The sequence below is a fragment of the Homalodisca vitripennis genome, chromosome 4 (genome assembly GCF_021130785.1).
Source record: "Homalodisca vitripennis isolate AUS2020 chromosome 4, UT_GWSS_2.1, whole genome shotgun sequence".
NCBI classification, from domain to species: domain Eukaryota; kingdom Metazoa; phylum Arthropoda; class Insecta; order Hemiptera; family Cicadellidae; genus Homalodisca; species Homalodisca vitripennis.
In genome coordinates, this window is record NC_060210.1 from 99518546 (window position 1) to 99543027 (window position 24482).

The window sequence follows — 24482 nt, forward strand, 5'->3', positions numbered from 1 at the left end:
AAATAAATTCATAAATTGCTGTTAACATTGCTATGGACTATTGTAGAAACAATGACCTGGTTTTCAATGAATCAAAGACGAAACAAATTTCATTTGGGAACAAGAAGGATGACATTTCAGATCTACCAAATCTTCAATCTGTCAGCTCAACTAATTATCTTGGAATCATTGTTGATGACAAACTCTCATGGCTAAATCATATTAATAACTTATGCCTTAAACTTAGCTCAGCAATCTATGCCATAAAAAGGACGAAAGCTATAAGCACGACAAAAGCCACAATAACAGCCTATCATGCTCTGTTTGAAAGCCATATGAGATATGGCTTAGCGGTTTGGGGTGGTTCAACTGAAAGAAATCTCCAACGAATCCTCATTCTTCAAAAAAAGGCTCTAAGAATCATGGCCGGCTTGGGATGTGGAGAGAGCTGTAGAGGGGTATTCAAAGAGTGGAGGTTATCAACAGTAGTCAGCCTTTATATTGTAGAATGTATTGTGATAGCTACAACTCATAATGTCCAACAGCACCAAGACATTCACTCTTACAATACTAGGCATGCCAATAACTTTACTTTGCCGATCCACAAGTTAACTCTCTCTGAAACAAAACCAACCTATGCTGGGGCAAAATTCTTCAATAATCTCCCTGATGAGCTGAAGAAAATGGAAGGAAGGAAGTTGAAGAAAAGCCTGCACTCCTGGTTCCAAGAGAGACCCTTTTACTCAGTAAAAGAATTCTTGAATTGGAGAGCCGACTCGCAGAGAATGTGAAGACCTAGGCAGCTAATGACAACAAACCTGGGAAAATTTTTTTAAGATAATATGTATTTGACGCCATTTCCTTCTTGATGAATGTGAAAATAAAGAATTGTCTTGTCTCTTGTCTTGTCTTACAATTAACATATACAGATACAACTACCTACAGACTAACTTTGGAAGACTAGACTAGATATATTAATAATATGTTGTGAGACTAAGAAAACTACAATGTGTAATTCAAAACTAACTGAGGGGAATTCTCAGTAAATAAACTGTATTGGTTCTTGACAATGCTCACCCCGAACTGCTTATGACACTCAAATGGTTATTTGACAGTTTTTTTTGGGATCAGTTCAATCATCCAACGTGCAGACCGGACTTGACTACCACTTGTTCCTGGATATGAAGAGTGAACTAGATAAGCAAGTGCTTTGGTATCCAGCGATAACGTATAAAATGCGTTGGAGTTGTGGATAGCGTTATTGGTGGGAAGTTTCTATGGTATACCTTTAACATTGGTCGAAACAGTGTTTCTTTCATTAAAAATAAAATTGGCTTTAAAACATTGTTTTACTAGTTATTTTCTAAACTATTTAACTTCTGAATATGCTTTGTAGTTCCTTTGTTGTCCAATAATGATTTTTTTTACTTGTGCTGCTACCTATTGATTTTATTTTACTACAGTTTTAAATTGTCTTATCACTAAATAAATCTTATGAAATGAAATGTTTCTATTGCTCGATAAACATCCTCCAGCCCTAATAGCTATCTAATTGCCTTCATATTTAAAATAAGTATCAATACTGGTGTCTTAAAAGTCCCCTCCCCTCCTATCAACTTTCTTATGAATAGAGATGGAGTGAGTTACTATGAGAGATGTTTCTATGACCAACTAAGCAAATTTTTTAAAGTATACACATTTTTTACAACTCCAAAAATGGGATGTCTAAATTGGGGATAAGTCAAAATTTTAAAATAGGAACCCCTAGCAAGTTACACCTCATATTAAACGTATTGTAAAAAGAAGAAAAATTGTGCAATCTAAGGTCTCTGTTACTCTGTCAAATTTGGTGGCCAATTAAAGTTTGGAATTTTTATAATATCCCCACAGTTTAAATTACATGTAAAGTTATTGTAAGGCAAATAAAACATTCACTCCCTAGTTATTTTGAGAATTTATTACACAAAATCATAAAACAAGTTATTGCAAGAATCAACAAACTTCAACAACCATGATTAACATATCATTTATCGGGTTTTGTTTTGTCTGAGCAAAGCACTTTAGGAAGTCCTGGTAATACCAAGATGGTTTTGCCATCTAATCTCTTACTGTTTACCAGTTAATATGTGAGACACATTCAGTCCAGTTACTGTGTCAAAGCAAGCTACTCGTATGCCAATCCATATACATTGTTGTATCTCTCCTATTATAGTATTTTTTTATGCTTAGTATAATATTAATCCCTTAATGGCTTTTGCTGAATTAGTTCATTGCTGAGTTATGACTAAAAAAGGGCCACCAATAAGTTAATCTGTCGTGCAACAATTACCCGTTTTTTTTTTTATCTCACAAGTGGCAATTTGACTATTGGGAAAATTTTAAAATAAATAATAGTACGTTACTTAGTACTGCTTCTAGATGGTGTGCTCTATGCTGATTGGTTTACATTGAAATATTGGTGTGCTCGATACATAACATGAGCCGACAATCGTGTAAAAGTTATGTTTGTGCAGCTCCTTGTTTCCCATACCATAAAATACTATTAAAACCGATGTTCACAAACGAATATGAATGAATGTGTCTAAATAATGTATAAAAAAGTAGTGTACAAAAAACAGACAGAAAGGTGTTTATTTGCTAATTGTTAGCTTTAAAATAATTTATTTGTATTTACAATTGACCAATCAATTAAAATATGTAAAAAATAGCCACTTTTTGATCATTTTTTAAAATTTTTAATAAGCCATTTAGAGGTTAAATCTTGAGGATAAAATAAATAAAAATATGGCAGGTTATGAAATTGTGATAGTACTGATAAAGATTTACTTACAAATTTAGCTCATATTTGTTTCAAGTTATGTGAAAATAACCTTTCCTACCAGTTTTTACTGAAATAGTGCTATTACTAAGCAGTAAACAAAGAGAGATTTGGTAGGCCACATAACTTTTCTTTTGCAAATTAGTTGAAAAATTAATCATTTTGTCTTAGAATATTTGTTCAATTCATGATTAATTTTATCTAAATCTATTTTTTTATAAATACATTCTTATTCTTTCTGAAAACATGTGAAACAAAAAACAAATTATTTTTTATTCATACTTCAGTTCAAAATATGTCAACAGTCTTGTTAAATTGTTTGCTACAAAAATTGTTTCTTATAATAAATAAACATACCTAAAAATTAATAATGTACTATAATTTTATTTTGCATTGGCTTCTTAATTTTAGTTAGATAATGAACATTAAAGATTGTCAGGTTTCCAGAAATGAAAGAAATACTTTTTTAGGTAACAAGTAAAAGTTACTCTTCTACCTCAAAATTTAAAGGGTCTGAGATCAGGAAATCAGGTCCCAGATAATTTAATGAAGGGAAGTAAAATTAATTAATTTTAAAAAGAATACAGTTTTTGATTTATGTCATTATCAATTTTAAGTTTTTATTTGTGTGAATTCATTTGCTATATAATTGTTTAGATAACCCTTGTTTATACACCTACTGTATTTATATAAATTATGTTATTTAGGTTGTATGAATTATACTTTTTTACTATGACATATTAGATTTCACATGTTGCCTAGCCTAATTTAATCACTTTGTCTATGTTTTCATAGTATGGCAATGCAATGGAAAATGAGACTTGCAAATAACTTTCGTTGTTGGTTATAACAAAATTATACTCAAATGTTGTTTTGTTTATAATTTCTGTTTTAGAAAAAGTTTTTTTATTCAAAGAACTTCTTTTCCATGTTTCTGATCTGATCTTTGACCAAAAGCTAAACATAATCACTCTACAGTAGACCCTCTACAATCCGGCACTGAGCCAGTTCGGCACTCCAGTAATCCGGCTTATTTGGACAGGCGTGGAGTGGGGGATTCAAGTTGATACATGTAGCTGAAAATTGTGTTAACAAACAAACTACGATCGCTCAGTTGTCTTGTGTGTCAGTTTTACCCGCTGTTCATGTTAACAGTGCTAGTGTTATCGTATTATTGCTACTGCGCTTAGTATTGTAGTGCTTAATTTATACTTCAAGGCACTAAGTGGAAACTGTCTCAATGTAAACGAAAACATAAAACCTTAACTCTGCTACAGAAGAACAGGGTTTTAAAGAGACTTTTGATAGTGGTGATAAGCTTGCTAACCTCGCAAATGAATATGGTATCGGTCGCGCTATGATACATGACACACAAAAGAACAATGAAAATATAACATTTTTCAAAAGCCGTTACAATGTGAAAAGAGCCAGGAAAACATTGAAAAAGACCTACCTTCCTCAGGTTGAGGATAGCCTATATACTTGGTTTCTTCAGGAACGAAACAGGCATACACCAATTTCAGGGGAGATTTTTAAAGAAAAGTCAAAATTATTCTATAATAAAATATTGGAGAAAAACTGTTTTAAAGCAATTGATGGATGGTTAAAAAAAATCTAAAAAGCGTTATGGAATTCGGTTGTTAAATACGATGGGCGAAAAACTATCATACGATATTGATGCATTTGAACCATTCAAGGAAAAGTTTAAGCAAATTTTTGAGGAACTAGATCTAACACCTGATCAAGTCTATTATGGTAATGCAGATGAGAGTGGTTTATTTTATCGGGTTTTACCCAATGCTGTAATGAATGCCTTAGCAACTTCTGTGGAGTGGGCAGAATAAAATGACGTATTTGCTAGTGATATTCTTGTTTTAAAGAGGCTTCAAGAGAAAATATTAAAAGTGTCTTTTGAAGCCAAGAAACAAAAGAAAATCAAAAGTTGTTTTTTCTCCAAAGGAATAAGATCTACCGCATCGTAAGTTAAGGTTATATTTGCTTCTAGTGTGGTACAGCACTGATAAAAACCAATTATTACATACTTAAAAAGAATGTTAAAGAAAATGTTTTACTGCCTTTCATTTAAATTTAGTACACAAGTACTGTAAAATTAATTTTGAATAGTGTTCAGTGTAATAAAATTTGGTACATTTTAAAGACTTTTATTGATGGCCTTCAAATAAGCAGGTGTTTTCACTTCTAAGAGTCTACTGTACTGGACATTGAACTGTTCTGCATATCATACATGAGCATTGCTCCAAAATATGAAGTGTAAAAGTTGTTAACTTTCAAATAAATGGCATTAATTGGTTAAATTCAATTATAAGTAGTTATTGGAAAATTATATTTTTACATGATTATAAGGTGTGTTTAATCATCAAATTCCTTATAATAATGTGGTGTGAATGCAGATAGACACATCCAGCATCAATAACATTGTCTCTAATGCAAATGAAAACTTAAAGAATGAGCTAGACCAGTTTTTTTAATGATGGCTTAGCTCAGTTGTACATCGTCAGTACTGCGTGTTTAGTCTTAAAATGTCCTGTAGTGTAAGTTATTGTAGTATTGTTTAATTTTAAATGGTTGATATTCTATTGATTTAGTACTTTTATCAGAAATATCTATAAATTATTAATTACTATTGGAGTGTACCAAAAGTATGGAAACTGCTTAGTCATTATATTATTATGTTTGACAATTATAACACTTCAATTCTGTGTATCAATGTGTGACTTATAAGTTCCAGTTTATGGTACACATCTCCTTAGCCCTTAGTATACCAGCGAGTCAAGCCACATTAGATCTGCCATACTTTTGAGGTGATACATGAAGCGCATTTTCGCTTTTGGCAGTAAAGATTAAATGAAGAGCAGCAGCTCAACTTGTTGCTTAAGAGGGAACCCTAGTTAGCTGTCGTTGTTACGTTCAGCTTTAAATATGGAGCTATAGTTCAAAACTGTGTCATAAATAGGAACTTATCTCTAATTAATTCACAAATTTTTCATTTCAGAAACTAAGATTTTAGTGTTTCAATGTTAATGCTACTGAATTGGTAAAAATACAAATAATTGTTTATACTAATGGGTTATAATTTATATAAAGCATACATTATACATAAGAAACTATATTTATGCATAGAATTTAAAATTATTAATTTAGAGATTTATTACAAGTTTCTATTTATAACACAATCAATTTATAGCAGTCTAAATATAAAGTACTTAAATTTAATACTGATTACTACTAATAAATTTAATGCGTTGTTTTGTTTATGTGGTTGGTCATCAAAGTTATATACACTCTTCAGACTAATCTCAAGTCAGTACTTATTTATTTTCACGCATTCATCATTTCAAACTTCATTAGTTAAAGAGAATTGTCAATTTTAACTGCTATAAACATTTGAGATAGGAAAATTAAAGTTAACATATTAATGTAATTCATTGTGTGTCAGTATAAGAGTTAATTAATAGTGTCACAGTTCCTTCAGAAACATTGTTGCATATAGACTACATATTACAGACAATTTTATGTTATAGAGAACACAGCAAAGTCTGAGGGTTAAATGACTGTTTCAGTTGAGATTTCTTTAGAAATATTCTTATAAATATATAAAAGTGACTGATGGAAAAAAATACTTTTTAAGGGACACCCCTTCTCTAACAGATATTTTCATCTGTTATTTTCTTAAATTGATACTTATTTTTTTTTGGAAACGAAAAGGCAGAAGGATATAGTTTATTGAATATTAAACGTCTAGAAACTTAACATGGCTGCTGCTTTTATCATGAACAATTTTATATCACCATGATTGTCATTTCCATCTGAACAAAACAAGTTACATGCATATACTAATCATGCACTTATTTCTAAGATTTTCACCAAGCCCTCATAGCATGTTCCCTTGCAACAGTTAAAGGTTGGCATAAAGATTTAAAAATATGTTTTATGTTGATGTTTGGGGATTTAATTTAAACACATTTCTATTAATTTGCACTCTTTTATCGTCAGTATGAACACTTACATGTTTTAATTTAAATTTAATTGTAAGGATTCCATACTTTTTGTACATACTGTAATAAAATAATATTATTCGTTCTTGTACCTACTTTAGATGACAGTATAAATATTTCAATGAAATTTGACAGTTCCATTCCTTGTATTCTTTGAAAACAATGTACTCATTTTTGGAAGATTCCATAGTTTACACAAAATATTTTTCAGTAGGTGAGCTATGAGTGATGAATCGGATATTCAAAATAATACTGGACAAAGACGAAAAAGACCACTAAATCCAGCAAGTTCTTCAGAAAGCTCCGATAGTGGTAATTCATTAGTGACGTCCAAGCGCTCTAGGAAACAGCTTGTAAGTTTTGCATCGTCAAGCTGATAAGTAGGTTTGGTAAGGTAATATGTTTAATTTTATTGTTAAAGGAAAGATAAACTCCATTAAACTTATAGTGTAAGTTTTAATAATGTAAGCTATTTTTTTAAAGTTAAGTATTGATGATGCATGATTTGGAAAGATAATCTTCGTCATTATTATATGTTACAAAAGTAGAACAAATGTGTTAGAGGACTGTATGTAATCTATTCTCTTTCTCAGGTATGAAAAAGAAAGACATTAGCTTAAAAAAAAATGAAAATTCATGAATGTACTGTGCTTAATTGCTCAAGTTAAACTTATCAACAAAACAAGTTCTACATAAAAAAAATTAAGTTTATACTTGAAAGTCCAGAACGATCACGAAAGCACCAAACATATCACTGCACAACACACCAGAGAATGTGAAAGCTCTGGATTTTCAGCTGTAACTTTGACTTTGACAAGTTCATTGCCTTAGATTGATTAGTTTTTCACTTTTTAGTACGCTTAACCTTATCTTTTTTACACCTGAAGAAGAGTATATACTTCAGTTCTTGAAACATGGTGCTCTATTGTTGTAATGTATAACAAAGAAAAATTAAAATTCAATTACATTTTAAAATTTTAATAAATGTAAACAGATCTATAAAAACAAAAAAAGTAGTATTAATCTGGCAAAACCATTATTATGTGTGTAAGTGTTGTTAATTTGTTTGTAAATCTGTGTATAGCCCTCAGAAATTATATAGGCTACATGTTGTGTATATAGAAGACAAAAAATAAGAGTATGATATAATAACTAAGGCAAATTTATTTATTGTCAAGTAATATAGTACTGTAAGTGTTGAGTATTTTCTAGATTTATTTTAGTCTAATCATGTGAAAGATTAAAAAATTATATGTTTAAAGTTAATTAAATATTTGTTCTAGATTGTAACCAATGTGTTAGCATACTTCATATTATAGTTCAAGGTTGATAGGCAAATATTGGTCCAATTTTTCTATTACTAATGCATACATTTTACATACTTTGATATAATATTTTAAAATGGGAAATTTAATAACTGCTATATAACTAATGTTTATTTGGTTCTAGATGATCAAAAGATATTCAATACTGCTTTTATCTCTTGTAATTAAAAATAAAATGTAGTCTATTCATTTGCAACATGTAGTGTATCAATAAAATAATTTTAGCACATAAATTTAATGACAGACATTAAACTTACTTAACTTTCAAATTAATAATTAGAAATACCCCAGTTTAAAGGTTAACCACAAACTAACCAATTAGCTAGAAAATGCTAATTACATTAAAATGTAACTTGTTCATTTCTGCATTTAGATTAGCAAATTATTTATAAATAATAACTTCAAGTTTTTATGTTGATAACAACAAAAAAGTACCTATTTTAGTTGTTTTTCAACCAAACTGTAACATTGAAAATTGAGAATTTGGAAAATTATGATCGATGTTTAACTTGGAAATTTAGAATTATATGGAAAAATTTGTTATTAAATTAACATCTTAACTTTTATTCTTGTCTGGGTGATTTGAAAAATTTGGCATTCAATCAGTCAATCAAATCATTGTCATGGAACTCTTAAAGTAATTATCTTGATCATGTAATTTTATAGACCATTAATTAAAACATATAATTTTTAACACTAATTTAACTGAGCAGGATTTGTTAATTTATCATAGCCGGTAACTGATCTTTTGAACGTGTAAACCTGCCATTCTGCAGAGACAAAACTGCCCTGGATTAAGATCTATGTTACGCTTGGGTTGAAAAGCAAGTTACTGTTCGTAAATAATTTGCTTTATACATCTAAATTCAGAAATAAACAAACTACATTTTAATGCAACTCCCATTATTGTAGTTTTACTGGTAAGTTTATAGTTACATTTTGAAATGTAGGTACATAAACTTCTTAATCCTGAGAGTGGATGTTTCAAGCGATGTTCACTCACAGAGCTGCTCAAACATGTATTAAACCTTCGTAGTATTGAAAAAGATTTCTTTAATTCATGTAATAAAACTGATCAAGTAACAAAATAATTCTAATAGTTAGTACTAGTAGTGTTTTCTTGACTTTTAACTCTTTATGCTGTTTCAACACAGCTTTTGGGAAGCAGCAGTTAAACTCTGCAACATTGTTTTAAAACCTCTTGTTTACCACAGCCAATGCCATTTGTATAGTTCGTAACAGACATATGCAAACTTTTATCATCCTTTTTATTCAATGTTCCTTTAGTTGTGGCTGATAAAAGGTATGATTACATAATATCTGTGTGTAAAGCACATGTTGTGTTATAATGTTCTTGTGATATCTTCACAGAACACATACAGGATCGCCTTAAAGTTAGTGGTCATCTCTAGATAGTGTGGCCAAAAAAAGTTATCCTTCGTCCTCCGGTTACGTTTATGAGGATTTGAATGAAAATCTGCAATTGGAGGTTTTTCAGGTTGAGAAGCACATATTTGAAATTTGTTTATAAGTATACAGGGTTTGTCCGGAAAGTAATAGGACTGAGTCAATTAAAAAAAATGTATTGAGCAAATCGTTACAATTCTTTAAAAACTTTCAAGATAGGCTCCTTCTGCGTCGATGCAGCGCTGCCAGCGCGATTTCCAAGCATTGAAGGTGTCACAGAAGCCATTCTCCGGAATAGCCTTGAGAGCCGCGGTACAAGCTGCTTGGATCTCCTCTGTCGTCTCAAAATGCTTCCCTTTTCAGGCAAGAAAACAAAAAAAGTCTGGGGGGGCCACATCTGGGCTGTAGGGCGGCTGTGGTTGAGTTGGGATGCTGGCCTTGGTCAGGTAGCTGTTCACAAGAAAGGCGGTGTGAGCCGCAATTTCTGGTCGCCAGTGAGCACTTTTGGGACCATCTTCGCACACACTTCGCGCATGTTCAAATGCTCCGTCACGATTTCATGAACGACAGATTTCGGTAAATGTAACATCTGGGCAATTAAACGAATACTTAGTCGACGGTCTGAGTTCAAAACTTTGCGCACACGAGTCACATTGTCGGTGTTTGTCGAAGGTCTTCCAGCACGGTCTTCATCAGCGACCTCTTCCCGGCCCTCCAAAAAGGCCTGGTGCGACCGAAACACACCACTTCTTTGCTAAAGCAACATCTGGGTAAGCCTGCTTGATTATATCAAATGTGTCTGTCGCAGATTTACCGAGTTTCATACTGAATCTAATCGTGTACCTCTTCTCTAACGAACGCTGCATTTTCAGCTTGCACCACTCACAGAAACACGTCACGTGAAAATGCCTGTTCTGACTCTTCAGGTGCTCGGAGACAACTGACCAGCCGCTTGTTCGTTAGCTAGGAACGCCCTCTACCGAATCCAGTCGTTGCGCGCACGCTCCAAAGTACAGTCTCGGCGAAAGAAAATCAGTCCTATTACTTTCCGGACAAACCCTGTAGTTCCCAAGGTAGGACGTAGTCAAAATGACGGAAAACAAGCTTCATTCATACCTTCCCATCCACCCTACTGATGAAATATGTTTGAAGAAAAACAAGTCTTTTACAAAAAAAAAAGGAACTGAAAAATATCTGAAGAGGAACACTTTTAGTTCCACAAAAATAAAATGGGCCAAATCAATAAATTAGGAGTCAACAACTATTGATTGAGAATTTCACAATGCTCAAGAAGCATTTCACAGCTTACATTCAATGCTTCGTAGCAGCTAGAAAATTGAATGTATATTTTCATTTGTACTGAAGGATACTATTGATCCAAATAATTTATTGCCAATTCGTGGTGATTGTCATTAGCGTTAAACAATTCATCACAAACGAAAATTACGTGTAAAATACAATAACAAGAAATAAGTAAACATTATTAGAAATTAAAGAAAAACTAAAATTTAATTTTCGCCTCATGAAGTTCAGGCAATTCGTAGTAAAATATATCCCATCAAAATAAACATTTTGCATTTTACTCTGGTTTAAAGAAGTTAATAAAACAGTAAACGGTTAATGAAACCACAACACTTTCAAAATAAACTAAAATTAAACTCACAAGTATTGCATATACTAGGCCCTGTTTCTTTCCTCCAGTAAAACAGTTTACTTTCAAATTCCTCTTGAACATTTCACAAAATGCCAGGTGTAATTTGTGTGCCTTGGCCAATTATTCTATATTGCACGGTGGGGTTGTGTATACTACTGTCTTCAGATGACACCACAAAAAGAAGGTCAGATGATCTCATTGGCCATTGGACAGGTCCATATCCATTGCTGGCAAACCAAGATGATGTACGCACCTCCAATCGAGCGATGAGGGAATTCTTAATCCAAAGACGCGAGTACACCTCTTACATAATGTGACAGGGTTGCATATGGTTAGAACCAAGAGTCAAAATCTTCCTCTGAGTCTTCAGTAGCTTCAATTATTTTAGAAACAATGACTTCTTCAAGCATATTCAAAAGCTCACAAGTTACATTGTTGTCGATCATACTATTGCCGAAGATACCACACCATACGTTTATCTTTTCAGGAAATTGTGTACAAATGTACAATTCGTTGCACAATAACATCTATTTGATGCACTAAACAGTAATACAAATAATACTTTTTCTTCATACCAAAAACCAAAAACGTGCAAGAAAAAAATATATATATATATGGAGCAAAAAAGGAAACTTAAGGCGGGTAAAAAGTAAATACAGTGAAAAAATAAAATACAAATTTTTCCAAAGAAGAAAACCAGTTGGAAAGAAGAAGTTGTTTATGCCAGATAATGAAAGCTAATTTAAGTGTGCCTCTAAATGTCAAAAGTTTTAAGCTGTAAGAAATATCACTAATGCTCTAAGAATTTGTTAAAACGTGAATACAATACAAAATAATACCCACTCTAAGAAAGAAGCGAGATCTGGAGCAGCAGCTACAAATGTAATGATAAAACTACTTATTTAAAAGAGCTTCTAATCGTTACTGTACAGTTCGATGATTATCATTATATAGTTCAAAATAGTATCCAACAGATTACGTTAGGTGGATACCTGGCTGAACATGTGTGTGCTATAAACACTACATCAAACAATAACGGGGCTTGTTATCTGTAAGATAATTGAGGCACCAAGTGCAGAATCCATTGTAATGCATTTGTCTGAAGATGATTATGTTATTCGTGTATTTTTGTCTAGTTCCAAGCCGCTTACGAGTTTGAATTTCTTCCAAAGTATAATCCTGTACCAAATATAGCTAGAACAACTAAACCATTCATCTCGGAAGTCAATTGTTTGTTACCAGTGGTTGATCTTCAAGTGGTTAGTGCAAGAATGTCTTTTGTCAGGTTGTAGACAGTTTTTCTGCTAAGAAGATATAAGAATAAATTTGGTGCAACCTTCTGTGTATTGTTTTTGTTGGCCGAAGTTGTGTTTCTCTTAATATTTGCAGATTATTGGACTAGCAAGAATTCTAAGTGTATTAACGGGGCTGGGTACACCCGCTGGGTTCTTATTTATAGAAATAAGATGGGTACACCGTCTTATTTCAATATTGTGGCTGTTTAAACTTTTTAAAACTTACAACTCCATTATTTATGAGCCTAGAAGAAAACAAAATGTGTTCTTGATTGTTTATAACATTACTGAACTATTTTAGATATTGATTACATGTAAATCTCATAACAACGTTTTTATCATCAACAATTGGTAATAGGAATGCTTTAACAAGTCCAAACTTGGTATAATAATAGGTCATATAAGTATCTCGATTAAGTCCATTGCCCAGCTTGGTACGCCATTTCGTTTCATTATAGCGGCTGTTCAAACGTTACAAAATATTCACAACTCTGTTATTTATGAAGCTAGAAAAGAAATAAAACATTTCCTGGAATAATATAACATTTTTTAACATTTTGTTGGAACAATTTCTTTGTATATCGAACGGTTTTCAAGATGAGTCCTTTTTAATCATATTAGAATAAACTAATAATATTTCAACTGTTATGAAATTCACCTACAGAAGTAGGTAGTCGGAAGAATCGGACTGACCCGGAAGGACTATTTAAAAATAAGATTTAGTTTTTTAAAATACTTTAATAACTAAGAATGATGTCTTTCACACATGACCTTATTCATAAAGACAATTAGTTAATTTTAAGTAAAGTTAAGAGAATAAGACTTAAGACAGGTCCATAAAACCTTGTTAGTGATCTTGCTATGTAGGTAATGCTATTATTATTCTGTTCAATCAATTTTATTCTTTCTACTAGAGATAACTTAAGAACCAGTTTTTAGTGTTGGTTATTATTCTTGTGTTCATTAAATTTAGTATTAGAGAGTGGTCCTTGGTGTTAAATGCATTGTAATATTCATCTATCTGATCCAATATGTGCTCAACTAAGCTTGTAAGAGCTGTAGTGGTTGACCTCTTTCAAAGGAAACTGTGGTGGGTACTGAGAGTTTGTTGTTGTGAGATAGCTTATTAATTGGTTAACCCTTTTCAACTACTTTGGATATTGTTGATATAAAAGTTATCAATATTTAGTTTCCTATTGATATAGATTCTTCTTAAGGTAAATTTCATAGACTCTGTCTATTGCAGTCACATTCATGATGGAAGTTCCAGAGATTTTTTTGCATTTCCTCTAATCATGAACACTATAATTAGAAACTTTACATCTGTAGTGTGTGTGTTTATTTGTACTATACAATGAGGGCTTGTGAACAAGATAACTGCCAACATTTTTAATGGATAGTGGCCATTTGCACTTTTGCAAAATGTGTATCCTGAGTACAACACAAACCAAAAGTGACATTTTAAGGAATTTTAAATAGCTTTAGTATGTAATAGGGTTTTATATCTCGGCTCAAGATGACAGTGATTTAAGTTTTGGGTAAGGAGTGGTAATATCTCAGATATCCCAGTTATTGTTAGATTGTATACAACAATGTTTGGTCTTAAGGTTTTATTTAATATCTGAAGGGTTTCAAGATAATGACCGTGCATATCTTTGATTAGAGTACAGTAACATTGCATAAGTAATAGTAAACATGTTAACTACTATAATTTCTAGTCAATTGATTTAGAGATAGTGTATAAACTTGATTTAGATGGATTCAGTTAACCAGTCTCACCAATGAAGTTTTAAGAAAGCAACCATTTGCGTTTGAAATGAAATATTATATCAGTAATTTATGTAGTTAATCTCAACTATAGTAATTAATATTCTCTCAAAACATGTTAGCAGCAAAAACAATATTGATATTCTAATGGTGTAATTTTGAATATTCTAATGAATCTTTCTAAAATATGTGCTTTCTTAGTTCTCTGCTAAAGTATGTTTTCTTTTTTTATCTCCTTATTTTCTTTTAGTAATCTTTACAAGATACCAAGTACAGGTCAAATGAATAAGATAAATATAAATGGAGCAAGCCTCTTTTGTTATGAAGTTGACATTACTTTAAAGCAAACAATATGTCAGATAGAGATTCAATTTTGATCATAGTCAATGGACACAAAGTACTTCGAGTTTTAACTTATTTGCTTTCTCTAGAACAAGTGGATTGTAAAAGTTAGTGGGAATTAGATGCAGTGTAAGTGAAACATTTTTACCTTACACATGAATGTTGTTGAACGTACACATGTTTGTATCATCAAGTAACCACAGTGGAGCTCTAGTTCCTTTTTTATTACAATTGGAACCCAGTCATTAACAATTTGGACTGTGGAATTGTATAATCCGTTGTTAATAGTTTTGAAAATGAATTCATATTTCAAAGTTCTATACAAACCTTAACATCTTTTTTTAATAGTATTGTTGTTTATTATGAATTCAAAAATGTTTGGAAACAATTGAAATTGAATTAGTGCCATTATTTTACAGCAAAATGTCTTTTCTGTTTTTCACTTTAAGGATGGTGTACTTAGATGCTAGTGTCACTAGTTCTAAAGTGCTGCATACAGCTAGAATCAAGAATTTTTTGTCCATTGTGAACCACTTACATAGAGACTTGTTTTAGAACAGATTTTCTGTAACAATAAGATAGAAAACAGGAAGCACAGTTAAATGATTTCTGTCTTTTATAATTAGAGGACTGTAGGTTTTAAGTTATTAAAAATTGTTCTTAAATAACTTTTAATTTTAATTACAAGTAGAAGTCATTTGAGATGAAGGCAGCTTTCTTTTGGATTCGTGAACGCACATCTATATTTTAAGCTGTCAGAGACGACATTATCAAGAGTCTAAGATTATCAATTGTCTACCAAAGACAGTGGCTTACTTAGATGATATTCTACTGGGTGGCTTTTCCAATTAGGAGCTATTTGCAAGATTGGAAAAGTCATTAAAAAGACTGGCTGAATATGTTGTTCAAATAGTTGCTTGGAAATAAAAGTTTCCGACCGCAAGTTATTTGGAAACAGTGTGACTGAAGGTATCAACCTTCGGAAACTTTGATAGCAGCTTTACATAGATACTACAACCTACTAATAAGGAGCTAAAATTTATCAGGATTTATTAAATTTCTCTAGGAGATTTATAGCTAATAGTTGACTAATGTATCTTTGGCATGGCCTAAGAGATTGGGGTTTAAATTAATCCTACTCTTGGGTAACCGAAACGATTTTTTTAAAACACTGCCACTGCCTTGGATGACCTAGGTGACTCGGCAAGTGGCCAAAGAGAGAAGAGATGTCCTGGTGCAATAGCATTGAGACATGAGAATGCTTAGAAAGGACAGTACATCCTCCAGAACACACTGGAGGATGGTACAAGAAGAAAACTTGATCAAGAGATGCCATTCAAGGGAAGGAGTTGAGTGAAGTACAACACAAGAAGTCTGCTTGAGTTTGTTACAGGACAAGAGGTCAATAGGGGTAAAGGTGAAATGAGGCCACGCAGATTATTGCAGCAGAATTATGTAAACAGTGATGTAACAAAATTATGTATTTGCGCTACACGATTTGCCACGTAAGCCTTGAAATGGTAGGGGGAAGTTTGTAACAATAAAAGGGTTACAGTAGTCACACCACAGGGACATAGTCAATTGTAAAATGTTTACTTAATTATTGAGCGTAGTAGTTACTCAACATGGCAACACAAGCTTTTCATATGATTTAACTTCACACACACTTCACTTTCACTGTTTTTGTACTGCAAGTACACTACAGCCACATAGTCACTGTTGGGTTGGACGTGTCAGAGAATCCATGTATTGATATCTCATAGGGACATTCCAACTGCAGAGAAGGGGGGGATAGAGATACTAGTCACAATTTTAAGTTCTGACAAAAATAATTGCTTATTTGGGCAATTTCAGTTGGAAGGGATTTATCCCAATCACTACCAAAGGTCTAGAGTAATTGCATAAAACATTTGGTGTATATTATGCAGGGAGAGAGAAATCAACAAGTATCATAGATCTTGGCGATAAGGCTAAGGAAGAAGTCAATGTTGTAAATGAATGAATAATTTTGAGAAAATCTGTGTAGGCTTAATATAGAAAGGTGCGAGTCATGTAATTGCTGTAAAAAGACAGGAGTCTTACAGTGATCTTCAAGAAGTCCCTGTGGGAGTTTTGGATAGTTTAAGTCATGCAACCGATATCGTGTAGAGTTTAGGAGTGTTAGTAATAACCTTGAACACACCATAATGGAGCACTATATAGTGAAGAGATGACCAATTAGGATAGAAATCACTCAAACATGTGATTTAAGATAAGGTATTGACATTTAGTTGAAGCAGAGGGTTTTGAGGTCTAAACTAAAGAAAGTTAAAACTATGTTGAGCAATGGATTTAGAAGTTTCAAGAGTTTCGAAGGGAAGGCGGATGACATTGCGTCTTTGAGAGTCTCTAGAGTGAGTACAGTTGAAGATATAATCTTTACAACTATAGACTGTTATAAACTATCAACAACAATCCGGTTCAAAGGATCAAAATTATTGGGATGTACACTAATCCGACTCGTAGTATATGACTGTCATGCTCACGGAAGGTGTCTTCATCTGCCAAACAGCACGTCACAAGAGTTTGGTTCACCTCCTCACAAAAGAATTGTCACAGGGTCTTCACACTGTTTGAGCACTTAATTAATAGTAACTAAAACTTGGACATTATCACATGGCAGCAAACTTAACTGTCGCTTGATAGTGTAGAGAAGAAGTGAAGCGAAAATAAAAACCCATAAGACGTTATTGCAGTTAAATGTGGGTTGAGAGGGACAAAAATCACCCCACAGCTTGGAAAGAGACAGATTCAGTTAATAATTTTAAGAGGGAGAGGTAGAATGCACAATGTGCTCGTCCCAGAGACACCACACCACACGAGGGAAGTTTTAAGAGAGGCTCAGGACAAAGTGAATGGGAAGAGGATGTTATTACAACCCGACGCCATGCCATCTGAATTTTGTTTATAGGGGTATGGTCAATAGCTTTGATCCCTGACCAATCAAGAATAAAGAAATCTTTACTGTCTTTAAGCACTTATGATAATGCAATGGACGTCACTTTTTCTTATAACTAAATGGCCTACTCCTATCACACCTATAAAATCCCATAAAACAAGTGTAATGATTAGACAAACACAATAAGTCAAAGCAAATTTTATATGTACATGGTAAATGTGAATAACACCACAAATTGCTCATTAAAAAGAAAATAAAAGTAAATATGGTGTTAGCAGCATCTCATTAAATATATATAAAAGATTATATACAGTATACATTAAATAGTAAATAAATAGATAACAATAAAACAAGTAAAAAGTAACAATAAATAGATAACAATGCGACAAATAAAAATAAAAAGAAAGTAAATTTAACAACAATAAATAAATAACAGGAGATATAACTATTATAAAAATCTTAATTATTAAAAATTAAAGTACTAATATCACAGGCCAAGTAGTCATTTAAAGAATAAAATGTGCTTTCAACAAGCTGATTACTTAAACATTTTAAAATCTACTAATAGACACTTGCCATGCTTTTTCAGGAAGTGATTAAAAGGTTTAATTCTCATATAGATATAAGTCCCTTTGGTTATCTCCAATCGAACATTCATGTGTTCAAGCATATATTTTTTTCTAGTACAGTAGGAGTGTATTTCTTGTCTATTTAATAAAACTGTCTAATTTTTCTTTGATACTAAGTAAAATATAATAAATATACAGGGATGTAAGGGTTATAATTCTAAATTTAACAAAAATTAGGACCCAAGAAACTCTATTGCCAAAATTTGCAATAATTCTAATTACTTTCTTTTGCCAAATGAAAGCGGTTTTGGCACTAGTATTATTTCCCTAAAGTTTTATGCCATACCTTAGCTGTGAATGTAAAAAGGCATAATATGCTGTGATTTCATTACTGATTCTGTACTTTAGTTTCCTGATAAGTTATGTAACCTTAGATAATTTTTTACATAGAAAACTTATATGAGCATCACTATGTACAGGTATATCATCCCCAATTGAGGCAGGTAGTAAAATTATGGTTTATTCCACAGATTTTCACATTTATACATTCATTATACAAAACTAGGAATGACTTCCAACAGCTTCCAATAGTCTTATGCAATTATCGTAGTCTCTGGATGTAAGAATTCCACAAGCAGAACACTTTTCTTGTCTAAAAACGTTCTTCGTGTCCTTCGTTATGGACATCAATTCGTCCAATTTTATGCTGTGTTTAGTCCTTCTGCTAGCATGAATCAAATAAAATTTCTAGAGTTTTCTGAGTTATTAACTGTTAAGGGGAGCCAGTCGCGAAGGCTCCTCCCATGCTATTTATATGGAGAAACATAACGGCACATAGGTACCGTTTAACTGAAAAGTATTAAAGATACAGACTTGAAATTTTTGGTGGGTGATTGTTATTACTTAAGGCATAATTTCATACAATTTGAGTGTTATTGCATAAATTTTTCAAATTATAAAACAAAACTAAACATTACTTAAAAAATGAATGACCGGTGAAAAAGTTATATTTTTTTTATTATAGCCTATATTGGTTAAAATCTAACAAAAATGCATGGCATTACTCACCATATAATGGAGAAGGTATGTACAAAATTGAAGATGATACGTTGAATAGTTTTTGAAATAATGGTACCTAAGTTTAAAAAAACACAGGTTTCGGGAAATTGAGTTTAAAGTAAAAAAATCTAAACACTACTTCTAAAATCCACCAGGACAGTAATCAGCAGTTTCACTCTTTTCTCGTTTCTTCTTAAAATGCCTCCTTCTTACTCTCTTCTTCTTGTTTTCCTCTCTTACTTCTATATTGGCTCTTTTTATCCTTTCGCTAGCAATGTTCCGTAGGCCTTCGACCATAAACTTTCCGGGTTGAAACACCAGGAGTTTGAGGACATTAGTTTTGGCTATGGATCCCTCATAGAAGCACATGACAGCATCAGTTGCACCTAATTTAATTACATCTAGTCCTACAAAAACAGTTTTTTGGCAATCTGTGCCAAATAACACCAGTCAGACTCTCGTTCGGATTCTGAGTTTTCCCATGTAAGCACCGTTTCAAAAGATTTGGATATGAAAAATCTCTAAAAACAGGTTTGATCAAATCCATGACAGCATCTGGCAAAGAGTGTTTGTGGCTGTAGGCTTCTACTGTTTGTTTCTGCTTATTGTACTGACACCATATTTCGCTATCATTAGGACACAGCTGGTGCTGAGGCTTCTCGTCAGAAGACAATTTATGGTAAAAGGTGGCCCATATCACTTTTTGCATAGCCTCAACGCTTTCTGTATTTTTCCTAATGGCAAGGCCATATTACCTTTGCAACTGGTCTATCTCTTCATCTGTTAGTCTTCCTTTTCCTGCCAATAACTTACCATCGCTCAATTTCACGCATTATTTTCTTTCAACTTCCGCAATCTGGTGCCTATACGTTTCTGTACGTGTCCAACACATTCTAACTTACATATACTAACATTATCACCATATGGCTTACTCTTCAGAACCGCTGCAAAACCCTTTGAGTCACCATCACCCAAGTATTGGGTGTAGCGTAGACCTAGCTTCACTCCCAACGCAAGCCAGTCTTAGAGCGAGCTTCAAAATTGAGTGTAAGGGTTTACTAAAAATTTTTTAAATCAATAACGAAATATAATAACTATAAAGTGGTATATATATTCTTAATCTGGAAGAAACATAGAATTAAAAAATATGATTTTTAAAATATCCATTTTTTTTATATATTTTCGCGACTGGCTCCCCAGTGAAATTAATTTTGGAAATATTTGTGTAAGGTTTATTCTGAAAGTAACCACTGCTTATCAGTGTGTACAGTGGTTCAGCACGCTTCTAACTGTGCAAGACCAAACATTGTACGTTTGCATTTGTCATGAGTTCCATAATATAAAATATGTAGGTGTGAAGTGTGTGGTGTTTTGATTTAAGGTTTTGATTTAAAGGAAAGTAAATTTGTTATATCACTCAGTAGTAAGATTTATTGTGAGTAGTGTGCCAAACATGAGTGAAGGTGTAGTCTGTCTTGTCAAGGGATGCTGTTTTAGAATAACTGGTAAACCTCCTCTTTTTAGTCACCTAAACAAAACAAAGTGAATGAAAAAGTTCATGAGAACCTTCGCTTCAAAATCTGACAACTTTCCAATCATTCTCCTGAATTTCATGGAGCCTTTTACATAATACAGTGATGGAAAAATTAGGCTGCCGTAACGTTTGTACTCATTTTTACCAAAACTGACCACAAAACAATAAGAATGAGTTCTTCCATAAACTTTCTTTCTCAGTGTGACTTTGAAAAAGAAGAGGTTTTAGGCAGTATTGTTACTAGCGATGAGACTTGGGTTGCCTACTTGAATTCTGATACAAAACAAAACTGATTCCAAGGCAATACAATGGGAACATTCCACTTCTCCAAACAAGCCAAAGAAAGCCCATCAAACTTTGTCAGCGAGGATAGTCGAGGATACAGTTTTTTGGGATGCTTAGGCCATCTTATCCATTGATATAATGGAACGAAGTATAATGGAAGGTACCTCTGAACTACTGTAACACTTTGAAAAGAATAAGAAGAGTGATCCAAAAAAAGCATTGTAGCCTTCTGACATGTGGTATTGTGTTTGTGCATTGCAACGCTCGCCTTCACAAAGCTCGAGGAACAAATGAACTTTTGGCCAGATTTAAAAAAAGATGTTTTTTCATCATCTTCTATAGCTGAACTTGGCTCCTAGTATATTTGCCGTTCCAGATCCCATTCTTATTGATTTGACGATGTCAATGAGCTTCAAAATGCTGTGACAGAGGAGGAAACTTTTTATGCAGAGAGTATTTAAAAAACTGCTCAAAAATATTACAAGAGCTTGAATCTGTTTGGTGACTGTACAAAAATAGAAAAAAAGTTGTATTTTTCAGACGCATGTAACAAAACTTTTGTATTTTAACTGGTTTACTTTTTACTAGTATTTAAAAACGGAGGTTAATGCCACAATAACCTTAGTAATAACGAAGAAAGATCGACCTTTCCTGCATGATTTTAAATCCAGATTTTTCATACTCAGTGGACTCTTTTTTTATACTAAGCAGTATATCTGACGTTCTGTCGGATATAGCATATATAAAACATTGCTTATCATTATAGCTCTCATTTTTAGCTCTACCTCCTTCACTCACCTGCAGAAGTATATTACTGAGTTATTTTTGTTCTAACGGTTATTGGCTGAAAATGGCTCTCCACAGCAAGGTTGAAATATTTTAAGATATGAATTTTGATACAAATCTTTTAACATCGTTTGTACTGGGAAACCCTGATGATTATCATCATGACACAGGTGTGTAAGGCTGAGGAATGAGGTTATACCACTTTGCTTATTACCTATTTCATGCAATAAACATAAGTGACATAATCTAACTGTATGGAAGCAGATAATGCAGGAACAATGTCAGTGCAGAATGGCCTTCAATTTGGACTTTCAAGATCCAATAAAATGGACTAATAATTGAATCTAGATGATAAAAATTCAATATTTTGAGAATATATAGGAGTCTATAGATAGCCCACTATAAATATTCATAGAAACACTATTTATCAGTGAATCAGGTTTATATTATTTAATTTTGAGATCAAGAAACATAAGTGATATAATCTGACCATACGGAATCATTTGGCATTCATTAATGAATCAAGTTAATATTATTTAATTTTGAGATCAAGAAACATAAGTGATATAATCTGACCATACGGAATCATTTGGCATTCATTAATGAATCAAGTTAATATTATTTAATTTTGAGATCAAGAAACATAAGTGATATAATCTGACCATACGGAATCATTTGGCATTCATTAATGAATCAAGTTAATATTATTTAATTTTGAGATCAAGAAACATAAGTGATATAATCTGACCATACGGAATCATTTGGCATTCATTAATGAATCAAGTTAATATTATTTAATTTTGAGATCAAGAAACATAAGTGATATAATCTGACCATACGGAATCATTTGGCATTCATTAATGAATCAAGTTAATATTATTTAATTTTGAGATCAAGAAACATAAGTGATATAATCTGACCATACGGAATCATTTGGCATTCATTAATGAATCAAGTTAATATTATTTAATTTTGAGATCAAGAAACATAAGTGATATAATCTGACCATACGGAATCATTTGGCATTCATTAATGAATCAAGTTAATATTATTTAATTTTGAGATCAAGAAACATAAGTGATATAATCTGACCATACGGAATCATTTGGCATTCATTAATGAATCAAGTTAATATTATTTAATTTTGAGATCAAGAAACATAAGTGATATAATCTGACCATACGGAATCATTTGGCATTCATTAATGAATCAAGTTAATATTATTTAATTTTGAGATCAAATTTATAAAAAGTGTACATCTTTAAAAATTAGCTGTTTGTGACACTTTCAACTTATTATTATCTAATAAAATTCTTTCGTCATATCTCGAACTCAAATGCTACTGTTATCAGTATAGAATTTGACAACATTCTCAACATAGTTTACATTGATTCCAAACAGATTTGAGAACATTCTCAATAGATTTAATATTATTTCCATTAGAATTTACCCAAACAGATTTAACAACATTCTCAACATATTTTGTTTCTAAACATGATTTTCTTTAATTTTCAACAGAATTTTAAATATTGAAACAGAATTTGTATTAGTTTGAAACAAATTTATTGTTTATTATTCCAGAACTGTGTCATTTTTGCTATAATTTTTATTTTTATAATATCGACTCCAATTGACTTATCATTTTCTACAAATTGATTTAATTTTTAAGTTGTTTTCTAAACTCTGTAATATTTTATCTCCATCTTACAACTAAAACATATCTTAAAGATTTCTTTAATTCTCTAAGGTTTTCTATTTTTAAATTATGTTAGTTAAAAATGTTATTTTCTCTCACCAATTTTTTTAATTATTGAATTCATTATCTTTCATTTTCTTATCCTCTAGATGCTTTTTAGAGTTGTAATGACGTTCATGGTATTACAAAAATTTATTACAATAAGGATAATGAACTTTTTTCATTCATCATTTATTAGACAATAATTTAACAGCATTTTTTATCAGCGAAGAATATGCCATTCCAGTTAGATTTTTTTATTGATTGGAAACAGATTTAACACTTCGAACTAGATTTAATATTGATTTGAAACAGATTTATCAGTATTCCCATTAGATTTCACATTGATTCCAAACAGATTTGACAACATTCGCAATAGAGTTTACATTAAATCTAAACTGATCACACATTTATATTTAACAGATTTTATATAGGTTACAAACAGATTTTTCAATAGCTTATGTTTAGATATTTTATTCTATTTTGTTCAGATTTTTTCATTAATTTATTAATTTTTATTAAATCTAAACTATTTTGATTCAAAATAGCTTTTGGCACTCACCTTTTTGTAAAAAAAACATCATTCTTAAAGCAATAGTGAAGAGCTGCAACAATAATGGTCAAATAAATATTATATATCAATAATGCTTTTTATATCTAATAAAAATAATTTTTTAGATCTTAAAATATCAACAGTGAATGCGCAATATATTTTAGAATAAACTTTAATAGCAAAAATAATAACATAATATACTGGCAAAATAACAGATTTTAACAGTAGATCATATACTTAGAGTGCATTAAAAAATAGGAATATAAAATTCAGGTACGTTTCAGATCATATCGACAGTGAAAAATCCAGTTAAAGTTATTGGCAAATAACCACAAAAAATAATAATCTGTAGAGGCAATGTCAATGTCTAAGAACGTTGTAAAGATGTTTTCTTTGTGTCATTGGTGTTTCTTTTTAATA

At 31.9% G+C, this 24482-nt stretch overlaps 1 protein-coding gene across 5 annotated transcripts in view; it reads left to right on the forward strand.

Moving 5' to 3' along the window:
• LOC124359827 overlaps window positions 1-24482 on the forward strand; it is a 124876-nt gene that overhangs the window by 20589 nt on the left and 79805 nt on the right. For 4 of the 5 annotated variants that reach the window (XM_046812888.1, XM_046812892.1, XM_046812891.1 and 1 more), the window contains exon 2: window positions 7025-7166. In XM_046812888.1, coding sequence (XP_046668844.1) covers window positions 7035-7166 — 132 coding nt within the window. In that variant the 5' untranslated portion in view covers window positions 7025-7034. The remainder of the gene's footprint in view (window positions 1-7024; window positions 7167-24482) is intronic. The other variant, XM_046812889.1, reaches the window with a different exon arrangement.